We start from the raw sequence: 13,662 nt of genomic DNA on the forward strand, positions 1-13,662 counted from the left end.
CTTGGGGGGGGGGGGGTTTGCGCGCGCACGCGCGTGCCTCTCCCTGCTTGCGAGCACTGCGTCTCTGCACACTAGCACGTGTGAGAACACCGCTGGGCATGCGTGAGGGCATTCAGGAGAGACAGGCTGGGAAAGTGGGCGTGCACACACAAGTGCGGAATCAGCGATCCGCTCCAGCTGTCTCCAGGATTCCACCTGAAGCACACTTTGTCTCAGCGGGAAGCCAGAGCTGCGTAAACACCTTGGTGAAACAAAATGTCCTTGTGGCCAGAGGAGTAGGGGATTAACTGCAAATCATCCTCAGTTTCGCTTGTTCACTCTCCCGCTCCAAACTGAAAAACTCCTGCCTTGCCTCAAGCTGCAGCTTGTTCCATCCAAACGGATGATGGTAAGTGTCAGAGGCATCCGGGTTTGCTACAAACACTCCTCCCCCACCCCTGGATTGCAATATGTACGTGTGCAAGACCCAAGACCTCACTCCTGATGCACCTAGGAGAGCAGGCCAAGTCTGAAATGCTGGCTTTCTAGGACAACTCACTTGGTGCTTCCAGCCTCCGAGCTCCTTGCTACGTAGGCTTAGCTCAGTCCCAGCTCTCCAGTCACGACTAAACGAAGGCCCCAGGCGCCTGTCCTAAAAAGAGGCTTAACTGAGCTAATCTCAGTGGCTGCAGTGGGCAAAAACGAACCCATCAGAGAGGAACAGAGATCAAGTCCTGCTGTTGGCTGCATTATCTATGAAGAACGCGTTCCTGCCCTGTCCCAGCTTAGATTTCAGTCAGTTCTCACCTCGTTCAAAATAGTCTCAGTGGGGTAACCAGGCTAGTCTGTAGCTTCACCAAAAAAAAAAAAAAAAACACACAAGCCGTCCTGTAGCACCTTAATGACTAGCAAATGTATTAGGTTTTGTGGGTAAAACCCACTCCAACAGATTCTGGAGCAAAAATGAGAAAACATAGGCTATATCTCTATATCCTATGTTTTCTCATTTCTCCTCCAGAATCTGATGAAGTGGGTCTTATCCACTAAAGCTCATTACACAATGAATAAAATTGTTAGTCTTAAAGGGGCTTCAGGACTGCTTGCTTTTTTCTCCTTCTTCACAATGGTTTTGCTCACTCCTTCTACAGTGCCTCCAAAAGGCACTACAAGGATGGGCATCCTACAAACCCCACAGGCAGACAGGGCCCCTATGGCTGGCTCATCTCCCTCCCCACTGCTGGACTGAATTAAGAGACAGTTACAACTGCGCAGTGTTTCCCCAGTATTATTTTTTCTAGACAAGCAGAGGCTGTAGCTGCCCCTGGGATGTTACGGACTCACAAGTGGGAGGAGGCAGTCAGCATGATGGCAAATGAGACAGGAGGTCTCCACAAGACTAGAGTGACTGGTTGCATTCCACCTTGAGCAATGGCCATGCACTAGGCCGGGCACATGGCAGGGAACCCACAGCAAGATGGAGAGAGGAGGACAGCCATCCTGGAGCCATAAAACCTTCCAGTTCTTCCTGCCCTGCTGGGCACCTCCTGCTGGGCAGGGCGAAGGTTGATGAACACCGCAGGGGTCTTGTAGCTAGTGAATTTGAAGGCCATGAGACGCAGGGATATTGTCTCCTCAAGCCAACCATATGTTGTCTGCCTGAAGGGCTGGCAGAACCTAGCAATTTATCGTGGGGAGGAGGACAGTTGGGCGGTGCTGAGATTCTAGTCTTTCCTTTTTCAGTGAAGCTTCCCACACATACTTCATCCTGCAAGACAAGTAGGTGGCCTCCAACACACTTCTTCCACAACACCCACCCCTCGAATCCAGCCCGTAGCAAACTCACCTGCCACAGCCCTGCCTTCCAGCAAGCCACCCATGACAGTGCTACACAGCAATTCTCTCCACCTTTGTGTCTCAAAGCTGATGCCTTTGCTGATGCTATCAAAAGATTTCTGCATGACTGATAACCCCTTTAAAGGATTTTCCCAGAAGACAAACTCCCTCCTTTACTATCTCCTCATCATGCAAGCACAGAGGCAGCAGCACAGAAGCAAAGAGGGCAGGAAAAGGGTTAGTGGAGGAAGGAACTTGGCAGAAGCGTGTACGGCGACTTTAGCAGTGGAAATGAGTTAGGGAGAGAGGAAAGGAGATGAGTGGTGCCTAGAGAAGTCCTAAGTCCAGATTCTGTCAGGCCAAGTGATGACTGGGAAGGGGTGACACCTGTTCACAGTACGCACCTCAACTCACACAAATGTGGGGTGGGGAGATGAGTGCTGCTGAGATGGTCCTATCCGCAGATCTATCTGAGGTCAGAGAGGAAGACGAGGGAAGCTGTCAAACTTTAAATACACAAGCCTCCCTCTTCTGAGAGAGGCAGCAACACTCTGAGCCTAGCCTACTGCTTAAGGATTTGTGCCAAGCAGGGACCAGCTGGCAAGGGGCCAGTTCAGTTGACAGTTTTCAGTGACTCCCAAGAACAAGGTTTCCTCTAATTTTTTCCATCCATGGGTGGAATAAATTTTGTTGTGTGCACCAAGGCCCGTGCAGATGCACACCACCCATAGAAACACATGCTGCCACTGTGGTCAAGCATCTGAATCTCTCCTGGGTGGCTGCCCAAGCACTAAGCTTACAGGGAACACTGACTGGGAGTGGCCTGGGAGCTTCTGGGGCAAACAGACACAATCAAACAGTACTTGGCATGAAGGGAATACCTTCTGAGCCTCCCAGACCCCTCCTCAAGAAAGCCAGCCGAGGCACCTGCAGCCCCCAAGAGAGGTGTTGTTAGCTGGCGAGAAGCTCCTTCTGTCAGGAGATACTGCCTGACAGTCATAGCTACTCACCCAGGTGGAACTACATTGGCCAGGCATACACGTGCTGGCAACAGTATATTGTATGGAGCAGTGCCTATGTTTCAGGCAACCCAAACAAATCCTGGTTTAACCCTTTCAGGGCCAGCAGATTTAAGTGCCCCTTCCTCTAGGGATTTACAGCAGGTCTCTTGCATTTCACCGACAAAACAGCCAAGAATGTTGGGCTTGCGGTGCAGGATCAGACCTTGGGTCCACCTGCTCAGATGTCTCGAGAGTAAAATTCACAGCTTGTTACCACTCAGCTGTCCTGGAACCCTGGGCTTCTCTCCTTGCTCACTTCAGCTAGCAGAGGGAGGGGAACATTTTGAGAGCATGAAAAAACGTGCCTGGTCTCTGGAACAAAGCAGGCCAAAACAGTGGAAAGGAGCTGTCTTGCTCTACAGCGACCCCTGCAGGCTGATTCAGAAAGGCCACTGACAGGTGTTGCAACCAGAACCAGTTGATGTGGTGGCCTTTGTCACCAAGAAAAAAAATAAGAGTACACAGAAGCTGTTGATCTCTCAATCTGCCAGGTGGGCTCCCTCACACCATAGCGCACACACATCTGGCAGCGGCACAGCACTCCCCAAAAAACACTGGTCATGGGGCCAACAGCACTATTAATTCTTAGTTGCCACATTGCCTTGTTACCGCCTCCAGATAATGAAGATGACTGAAGCCGGTCACCAGGAACAAACTCTTTGTTCCATAAGTAAGAGATGAAAAAGCAAAGGAGGATTTCTTTGTCCTCCAGTTCAAGCGCAACTCCTTCCGCCCCCGCCACCACCCCTGCCCACAGCTGCAGCGTTGAGCTGGCAGGCTGGCACTCCCATCTCGAGAGAGGAAATTCCTTCATTCAAAGGTTTCCTCTTCTGCCTCACGCCCAGGTATGCAACTGTAAACTATAACCTCCAACACAGATAAGAGAAATCATCACACAGACAAACATGTTCCAGGCTAAAAACGACAGCGATGACCAGCTTTTGATATCAGAGGGATGTACGTCACAGAACAGGAAGGGACCTTTGAGAAGTCATCAAGTCCAGTCCCCTGCCCTCTTGTTGGCAGGACCAAGCACCCCCATATTTTTAAAAAAAAATATATCTTTTTGCACCAGATCCTTAAATACCCCCCTCAAGGCTTGCACACTCAACCTCAGGTTTAACACGGCAATGCTCAAACCACCAAGCTAACTTACGCTCAGCTTTTTAAACAATGGAAAATAATAATAATAATAATAATAATAAAAAAGAGATGGTTGCTTGGACCAGCAGCAAATATGAAATGTTCAAAGCTAAACACAGATGGAGGGCCTGGGGCAACCCCTGGAACGCTTGTGGTGCATTTTAGATGCACTTCTCTGTGTGTTAGCAGCTCCCTGGCATCCAGGAAGAGAATCCAGCCTAAAATGGATCATAAATCAGATTAAATGGACGAGCCTATTTTCACTGTAATGCAGATATTAAATGAATGACGTTAAAATGTGGGTAAAATATATTAGCTTTTTAAAAAAAAATTACATGCAATAAACTGAGGTCCTTTCTTGACCCATAGCTAAGGAGATTTATTTTTAAAATCTACAGGTTGACTCTTTCTCAGTTATAAATCAACGTTGCTTCACCGGTTTCTCATGTTGTCAGAAGCCTCACAACGTGTGAAATTTTCTCCTATCTTCTGAAATCAAAAGATTATGTGAAAGTCTCGCCTTTCCGTTTCGGGGTTTTCTTTATTTAAGCTTATAGCCCTCAAGACTGAGGAGAAAAGCTGGCAGACATAAGCCCTACAACCTCAAAGCCTGGAAGCACCACCAAAATTGTTCAAGGTCTCATGATTTTTAAGCCAATCTCATGACTTTTTACAACCTGAGCCATGATTTTGAGTGACTGTGGCTTGGCAACATTGCAATATGGATATATATCTCAAATAAAGATCTCATTTTAACCTACTGATGTTATTTGAGGCCCCAATTCCACCACAGACTCAAGTTCATTTGAAATCAGGTGGTGTCCTTACACACTTAAAATTAGGCACATTGCTTAAAAGTTGGGTCCTTAATTATTTCTTGACTCCTGAAGATTGAAACTACCCAAAATAACAAAAAGCTAACAGCCGTGGTTAGGAAAGAAAAAAAAGTCTTCCAAACAAATTTTAAAAGAGAGCCTGACAGTCTTAAGCGAATGAATTCTTTGTGCTGGGAAGAGCAGCAAACAGAAAGGGACGCGGAATAGCCTTCTTAAGAGACAGAGACGAAAATAAATTCCACTGAGCAAGACTTTCATAAGGGAGGCCAGTGGATAGATGGCACACACAACTGCAGCAACAGCAGAAAAATCAGAAAGCCAATACTCTGTCCTGATGAATAATAATCATGAGCACTTATGCAGTGCTTTGTAAGGGAACCCATTCAGCACGGGTAATGAGCTAGACGGCAAATACTATTTTCTTCATGTTACAGATGGGGAAACAGATGGAGATGGGCCAAATTCTGACCTGGACGGGCTAGAGAAGTTAAGTATGGCTCATGGCAATACAGAATTGTGAATCAGAGCAGGGTCTGAAATCCTTGTGTGCCAGACCAATATTTAGTCCATTCCACCAGTGACACTCAACCTTTTTCATCCAAGACACAAAATAATAATAGAATGAATCATGATTATTATTCGTCATCCAGGATCCAAAAAAAATCTACCCATGGCTTCGTGCCAGGACCAATCGAAACTCCAAAGGGTCACTGCAGAATTGCATGGCTGATTCTGGCTACAGGTGCCAGTGGAAAATATATGAAGGAACAATTGATGAGGTTACTTAACTTAATAAACCATACTATTGACGGACTTAAACCATGCTATTGACATATGCTCTGAACAGTCACGAGAGGCTGTTTGCTGTTGTGATAAGATTCAGCAAAGAATCATGTTTGCTTTCCTTTCACGGGCTAAACAGTGGGCACCCTTCTCATCCTCCTAACCCCAAAAAAGGGCTTCACACCGTACAGAATTAGTACTGCAGATCCTGAACCACTTCAATATTTCCAGATTAAAATAATATTAAATGTGTTGCTACTACAGTCATTCAACATTTCCTGTGCTGTCAATAAAGTTATTCATTACTGTGATGGAGTCAATAAAAGGTGACTGGATAGAACCCCACACTGGATGCATCAAAGCTATTAATTTTGTCCACCTTGGACTAGGTATTGCAACCTATTATTGATTCTTTGCACTGCAGCAGCCCCTAAGCACAAAAATCAAGGCCTTAGCTTGACCGACACTGTATGGACATGCAGTGAACACGCAGCCCCTGCCTTGACAAGCTTGAAATATAGCATTAAACATAAAGCTCCCAAATTGCCCCAACTACATATGCAGGCAGGGGTGACAACAGTTAACCAGAGATGCAAAAAAATGCACCTGGTGATCTGTGTAAGTGAAAAGTAGCCAAAAGACTGCTGCAGCTGCACACGTAAATTCATTTGGACATAGCCATTTTCCAAAAATACGCCGTGAAGTTATACCTATCTCCATGGGATAAATCAGATACAGGTAACCACAAGTGCAAAAATATCAGTGATAGGAACAAAATGGCTTTCTATGGTTTGGTCTAATTCTTCCAAAAATGGTTTCCAATGCAGAGTGTGATGGTTCTCTGCATATCCAGGACTGTAAGTTACCTTATCTTCTGCTTCCAGTGAGTGGTAAGCTTACCCTGAGCCATGGTAACTGGGTATTAGCTCCTTAATGCCATCAGCTTATTAACCACTCAAGCGCTCTCCTCTGGGCTAAGCAGTCCTGCCTTTGCCCTGCAGATTAACAAGAGGAGCACCTCAATCACTGTGTTCCCCTTGAAGCATTTCCCTGTTATTCCCAGCCCCTGACAACTGGCTATTCACAGAAATCCCGGATCCTCTGTGGCTCAGTATACCACTTTCCCCTACATTGCCACTTGTGTAATATACTGCACTTGCAATGAAACCACGGAAGGTTTATTTAAGAAAGTATAATGATCCCACTAGATACAAAAGAGAGGCATGGAAACAATGCAAAACAAAATTAGAAATACCAACTTGGGCTTTTGCTTATTAATAGATACCTTTCCCATCTAATACACTAGGCTTTCACTGCATAATTCAGTCTGTTGCAGAGCACCTTGGCTTTGCAGGAACAAGGATCCAAATGTGCACGTAAACACCCCACCTCAACAAGATGTCTCCTCAATGAGTGGATCCAAAGTGCCACTCCTTCTGGCCTCTGTGATATACTGAAACACAAAATTTGTCTTTAGCCATAGGCAGGGCAACCCCCTGGTCTGTAGTAATGGTCCTTTTTCCCCACCAAATGGCAGTTGTCTGATGTTTTTCCATTATCTGTTCTGGGATACGACAACTGAGCTTGGTATTGCTCATCTGCTAACCAGGGATGGGAAGCAATTCCGTTCTGCATGAAACAGATTTGTCACTAAATAGTATCACTCCCTGGTGACACCTTTTAACCGTAAGATGATGCAGACATAAGCACTGATATAATTACATTATTGTTTACATACCACCAGTACATAGGTAACACTATGGTTATGAATGTTGATAATTTGCAATCTTTCAACAGAGACCTTAAATGTTCTCTTAATGGATAACTACTCCCTAAGCAGTGTACTTGTATGAGTTTGTCAGGTGTGAGACAGGAGTTGTTTGCAAAGAACAGGGGGGTCATTTGCTGGCGTGTATCACAAGAGGTACAAATAATTGCACTCATTTGGACATCTAATGGCTTCAAGGGTTCAATATTGGAGACCTGGTTGAAGCCAAACTGTAAAGCAGGTCTCTTGGAAGGGTATGATTCCCTCTGATACCATCACTTAGAAAATCTGAAAAGAATGCTGTTCATTAGTTTAAACTCCTTTCTTCACTCTCCAAGACACCTTTCCCTCCCTCCCAAGTCTGTTCTAGAGCAGATGTGCCTGCCAGTTGTTACTGAAGATGGGTCCCGAACTGTAAGATTCAGATCTGGCTTTTCCTCTAGATTTTAACTTTCCTCCAAGGTTTGAAGGATTTTGAATTTCAGAATTCAAGTTAGGCCTCCTCCCTAGAGTTGTGTCTATATTTGCATTCCTCTTTCCAAAGAGGAATGCAAATGAGAGAACCAAAAATGCAAACAAGGCACTGATTTACATATCTCAGGCTTCATTTACATTCTTTCAAAAGAGAAAGAGCAGTGTAGACGGGACTCTTTCAAAAATAAACACCATCTTCAAAAGAACCCTTCTTCCTGAAACAAAATAAGAGGGGTTCTTTCTAAAATGGTGTTTATTTTCCAAAAGAGCCCCATCTTTACTGCTTTCTCTCTTTTGCAAGAAATCTCTTCCGAAAAGAAATTATGCAAATGAAGCATGATATGTAAATCACTGCCTCATTGCATTTTCAATTTCCCTCATGTGTATTCCTCTTCTGAAAGAGCAATGCAAGTGTAGATACAGCCTAGCAAATATGGTCAAATTACAAAGGCAACAGGTCAAGCTGTGTGTGATGGCTCAGTGTTACAAACATATAAACACATGCATACGGACACCATCTTTAGTAGAACGTGGGGCCTCCAGTGCTGAAAGCACAAGCAGCACCTGAATGAGCTAGAGCAGTAATTCCAATAGCTGCTATGGTATTAGGTTCTAATGCTCAATGAGGCCAACCACAATAACAAAATGACTAAACACAATAAGCTCATTCATTACATGCACTACCCTTAGGAGATCCACAAACTGTTCAGAGGCTCTACTCTGAGAAGCTCACACAAGTTTGACTGCCAATCTAAAAATCTTTCCATACTTCTTCAGTATGCAAAATCAGGCTGGAAATCCACTGAAGAACAGCCTGAGTAGCAAGATTTCAATGCTGCCTGCTTCCAGGAATGCTACAGATATAAGAACAGCTTGTTCCATGGTATTAGGAACTTCCAACCAGCATCTGAAGTGCAGAAGCGCATGACTATGTGGGTGGAAGCAGCTAACCAGATTTAAAAAAAAAAAACCTAAGAAATTGCTCAGTTTGGGTTTTGGCTGGGAGGTCAGATCTTCTTTTATTCACAGTGATTGACTCATCCTTCATCTGAAGGCCGTGGACCTGATCCTTCTCCCATTAATGGCAGAACTCCTACCGACTTCACTGCCAACAGGACTTTCCAAACTGCCTTGGGCGAGTATATGTAACTCAATAATACACGCATCAATCATGCAGCAAAATACGTATGTCGAGAGGCTGAGGGGATGCTGATTTGTGCTCCAAAAATGCAGAGCTCAGCAGGCCAGTTTGTGACTGGTTGCTCCCAATGTGTGTAAAGGAGCAGGTGGGGGACTATGTCAGGCCACAGAAACTAGGTACTATTTTCCAAAGCACAGGTACTCCACAGGTCTCTGTTGGTACCAAGTCAACAGTCACTGGGAGATTTGGCCAGGCACACAAGGGATAGTACTGTGAACTCCACAAAGCAATGGGGAAAGGCTTTCTGGCCTGAGGTAGAATCCCACCCAGAGCTCCCTGCAGTGGTTCAGCTCCAAGTTGTCCCCAGTGACCTATAAAGCACATTTGAGCCTACAGTATGGAACATCTGGCTTCATGCCCAGGCACATTTGTGCCAGCTATTGTACTAGCAACTCCAGGGGTTGCAGCGGCACGTGCTTGGGTTGAAGTGCCAGGCTTTGGACAGACACTGTGATTTAAAGGCTGTATCGATAGGTCTTCAGAAATGCAACTCACTTGTTTGCTCTGCAGGACTTGGCACTTGCGCAAATGAAATTGGCTGCTGATGTCCTACAGCGCAGGTTTCTGGGGATGCATTCGGAAAGCATATAGGACCCTGGTGGTTCTCAATAACTCATTTGTAATCCCACAAACCCTCCAGATTTTATAATTCAAGGCTCAGTAAGAAAGAAACAAAACAAAAGGCAGCCAGAGTCACAAGACCCAAAGAAATAGTACTGTGCACTACCCGTTCCCAGCACTTGCCCTGCACGGGATCAATCACCACAATCTAAAATAATGCCTCTACCACTTCTAAACAACCCCTCCCCTCTTGAGCAACAGAATCTACCAACCAGCCTGGAAGTGAACAGGACACAGATGGCTAAGGAAATATCAGCCCCACTTCTCAGAAAGTAGCCAACCACCTAGTCAGAGCAACTCTGCAGGAACACACGTGCATGCTGCAATCTGCCCTTGTGCAAGCCGCACAAAAGTCCCCACTGAAGACCACTGCATTGACCCCACCCCTTGGCATGTGCCACCTCGGGTGTACTAAGCATGCTCAGCCGAACTGGGCATGCTCAGTAAGCGCAGGTGTAGTTGCTGCCCTAACTCTTACACTTACCAGGCGTCACAGCCGGCTGTCCTAGCTGCACACACGTTACCAAGTGTTCCAGGGGCAACTCGCAGCGGGGAGGCGTGGGGGCAGAAATGAACCAGCCTGGGGCAGGGGGTGAGGTCAGTGAGCTGAGCGGAGATGCTGGCAGCAGCTGGGGGGCCGCTTTTCTGTAGTTCCCCACCTTCAGGGAGAGACCAAAGGGGGGTAACAGTTCCCCAGGGGGTGAGCCCTCCCCCCACTGCGTGTGCGCAGCCCGGGTGGAGAGCACAAGGGGCTTTATTCTCCCCCTCACTTCCACACCGGTCTCTCCCCTGCCGCTGCCTGTTTGCTCGTAAAGCTATAGCTGCACTGAAGCCTTGTCTCTCCCTGGCAGCCCCCCAGCCTCCCTCCGCACGGGGAGCCACCCGCAACCGTGCGTTATCAGGTCACACTCAGGCTCAAAAGTCTCTGAGGAATCCTTGTCAGTCCCCATTGTCTGAGCTCTCCCCGTGATTCCCAAACCTGCACTCCCCTCCTTGTAACCCATTTCTAGGGGAGTTTTGCCCCTTTACAAACCTAACCCGCAGGGCACTGGGACCACATATGAAGTAGAGTGAAGTCTGCTCTATAAGCTTGGCTGAGAACCAGCTGGCTCTTAGCTCATGTGGCAGAGCACAGGGCTTTAGCCCATAAGGTTTCAGGTTTAATTCTTTGCCCCAATGAGCCAGGTCTGTTGGCCCTGCACAAATGTTATTTTTATTAGTTTTATTATTTTGCAGCCAACCCCCCCGCCCCCAGTCTGGGAGTTTGAATGAGCAGGATGGGAATGCAGGGTCTCAGCTTGGGTGGGTAGGTGCCAGGGTTCCCTAAAAGCTGAGCACTAGGACAGATGCCCAGGAGTGTCAGGTGCTGTGCAGCTCATTGGCATAGCCCTTACAGCTGACAACGGCTGTGTCTACACGTGCCCCAAACTTCGAAATGGCCATGCAAATGGCCATTTCGAAGTTTACTAATGAAGCGCTGAAATGCATATTCAGCGCTTCATTAGCATGCGGGCGGCAGCCGCGCTTCGAAATTGACGCTCCTTGCCGCCGCGCGGCGCGTCCAGACGGGGCTCCTTTTCGAAAGGACGCCGCCTACTTCGAAGTCCCCTTATTCCAATGAGCTCATGGGAATAAGGGGACTTCGAAGTAGGCAGCATCCTTTCGAAAAGGAGCCCCGTCTGGACGCGCCGCGCGGCGGCAAGGAGCGTCAATTTCGAAGCGCGGCTGCCGCCCGCATGCTAATGAAGCGCTGAATATGCATTTCAGCGCTTCATTAGTAAACTTCGAAATGGCCATTTGCATGGCCATTTCAAAGTTTGGGGCACGTGTAGACATATGTGTTTGCAGTGGTGGTGCACATGCTACAGCTTGGTGCACATAACAAAATTTATTCTGCCTATGCATGGAAAACATGATCAGGAAAATTGGTGCAGGTCACTTGCTTTCAGACAGCTCCCAGCCCCATAGCGTAGGCACCATCTACTAATGCGTTTTAAAATCTAGCTAATTTGTTTTGCATGACTCAGTTGAGGAAAGTACAATTAAATGAGCACCTTCATTCAGAATGAACCTTCATTCCATAGGTTGAGTGTTTGCTTCCTCCAGCACTGCTGGCTGTGCTCACTTTTGGTCACCCTACTTCTACAAAGGTGTAGCTAACATGCCCCATCCACAGACCAGAGGGAAAAGGCTACTACTTTTCCCTGCTCTCTCCTGTGATTTGGGAGCAGATTTCGCTCTCATTAATACCAATGCAAAACCAGTGAAGCTCCACTGATTTCAGCAGTGATTGCTGCGGATTCACCACAGAGTCCTGGAGCAAAACCTGGCACTTTTCTTCCATTCCTCTCACCATGGCTCCATTTTTTTTCCCACAACATATGGCTGATAAATTCTTGGCATTTTGCAGAGTGGCTTGGATATACATTGCTCTGAGCTTGCAGTGCCTAGTTTTCCTGTACAAACTAAACAAGGAAATAAGCACGATTCAGAAAGCCTCAGCTCAGTGAAGAGAGGCAGGCTGCACACTCCAGGTCTGAAGCAAAAAACACAGAAGAGACCAGAGCTCAGACTAGTTCTGTTTACACAGAGCCTACCACAATGGGGCTCCAGTCTGGCGGAGATCATGAAGGTGCTTCTGCAACATCAAAAAGGTGTGAGTTTAGATACCTATACAGAGATAAACAGCCCTGTACTAGGCAACTCCCCACTCAGAGGCACCTTATTAAAATACCACTAGGCTAAAAGACCAATATATATGTTTCTCCATCACACGATCCTTTCATGTTTTATCCTGCATTGACAAAGGCAGCCCTGCATTCATACGAATAAGTCTTAACAACATTAATTCAATACAGGCCAATTCCAACCCTGACTCCCACTCCCAGCAGGGTGAAAGGCAACTGACCCAGCACAGGGCATGCAGAGAGTTAATAGTTTTATTACCCCTGCTATTTAAATAAGCTGCATCGTGCCAAAAGGGGGAGGAAAATAACATGCTGGGAGCTTTGCTTACCTGTAGCTGGAAAGGCTGGATCTCATTCAAACTCTGGTCCCTGAGCTTTTTGGTTAGGGTCCTCAGCATGGTATAAATCCCGCGAGCAAAGAAAGGGTTAAGCATGCACACACGCACACATCTACATCTGCTGAGCTGCTGCTGCTGCCGCAGCTTTGCCGGGAGGCGCTCAGAATAGCTCGCCTTCACGCACCCCCTAGCTACACACAGACCTGCCAAAGGGGGCCAAGCTGCCTTCGGTTACCCTGATTTCACCACTGCCCCTCCCCTTCCTCCTCCACGCTCTGCCTTTTGGCCCTCGCGTTAAAAAATAAAAAACAAAATAAAAAAAATCCCTTTTCGACACAAAAAAAATTAAACGTCCCTTCTGTCTGGAGGCTGCGGGAGGAATGGAGATGCCCCAGCCGGCAGGGCGCTGCAAGGGACAGGAGACATTGGGTGGAAGGGTTTTTATTAAGAGATGGAAAAGCCCTTTAGCAAAGGCCCTGGGCTCTGCTCATGGTAATGGTCTAATATGCCACCTCTCTCGCGCCTTGATGCCTGCTGCTCCAGACAGGCATCCTCCCTCTCTCGCTCGCTCTGTCGCGCCTCCTTTGCCTCTCTTCCCCCCGTCATCCACGCGCCCTAACACGCACACACTGACTCTCGGTTGCTCGCTCGCTCTCAGCCTCTGTGTCTTCCAGCAACGTGAAACTTGTAACAAACAGAACACCCAGCCAAGGCTCCCATTGGCCAGCCAAGGAGGACTGCGTGAATCTCAGTGGGCGGGGCTTCCAGTTAAAGGGAAATCGAAGGGGGCAACGAGTCACCCCTTCCCCCAACCCACTTTAGGGGACCTGGAGTGGCAGGATAACAAGTCTCCCGAACCTTCTCCCTTCCCCCCACGCTGTAAACCTTGGAAAGGGGGATTTCTATTGGGGGGGTTCAAACAAGACTATTATACACAA

General features: G+C 47.2%; 1 protein-coding gene across 4 annotated transcripts in view; it reads right to left on the bottom strand.

The window, feature by feature from the left end:
• The window catches only part of LOC142010272 (uncharacterized), an 80,182-nt gene extending 66,800 nt beyond the window's left edge, over positions 1–13,382 (bottom strand). For all 4 annotated transcript variants that reach the window (XR_012644751.1, XR_012644750.1, XM_074988572.1 and 1 more), the window contains exon 1: positions 12,716–13,382. Coding sequence is in view for 2 of the 4 variants with exons in the window: in XM_074988572.1 (XP_074844673.1) it covers positions 12,716–12,820 (105 nt within the window). In the remaining 2 variants the exon portion in view is untranslated. The remainder of the gene's footprint in view (positions 1–12,715) is intronic.
• Positions 13,383–13,662: the final 280 nt, after the last annotated feature.

Source organism: Carettochelys insculpta, chromosome 3 (genome assembly GCF_033958435.1).
Source record: "Carettochelys insculpta isolate YL-2023 chromosome 3, ASM3395843v1, whole genome shotgun sequence".
NCBI lineage: Eukaryota > Metazoa > Chordata > Testudines > Carettochelyidae > Carettochelys > Carettochelys insculpta.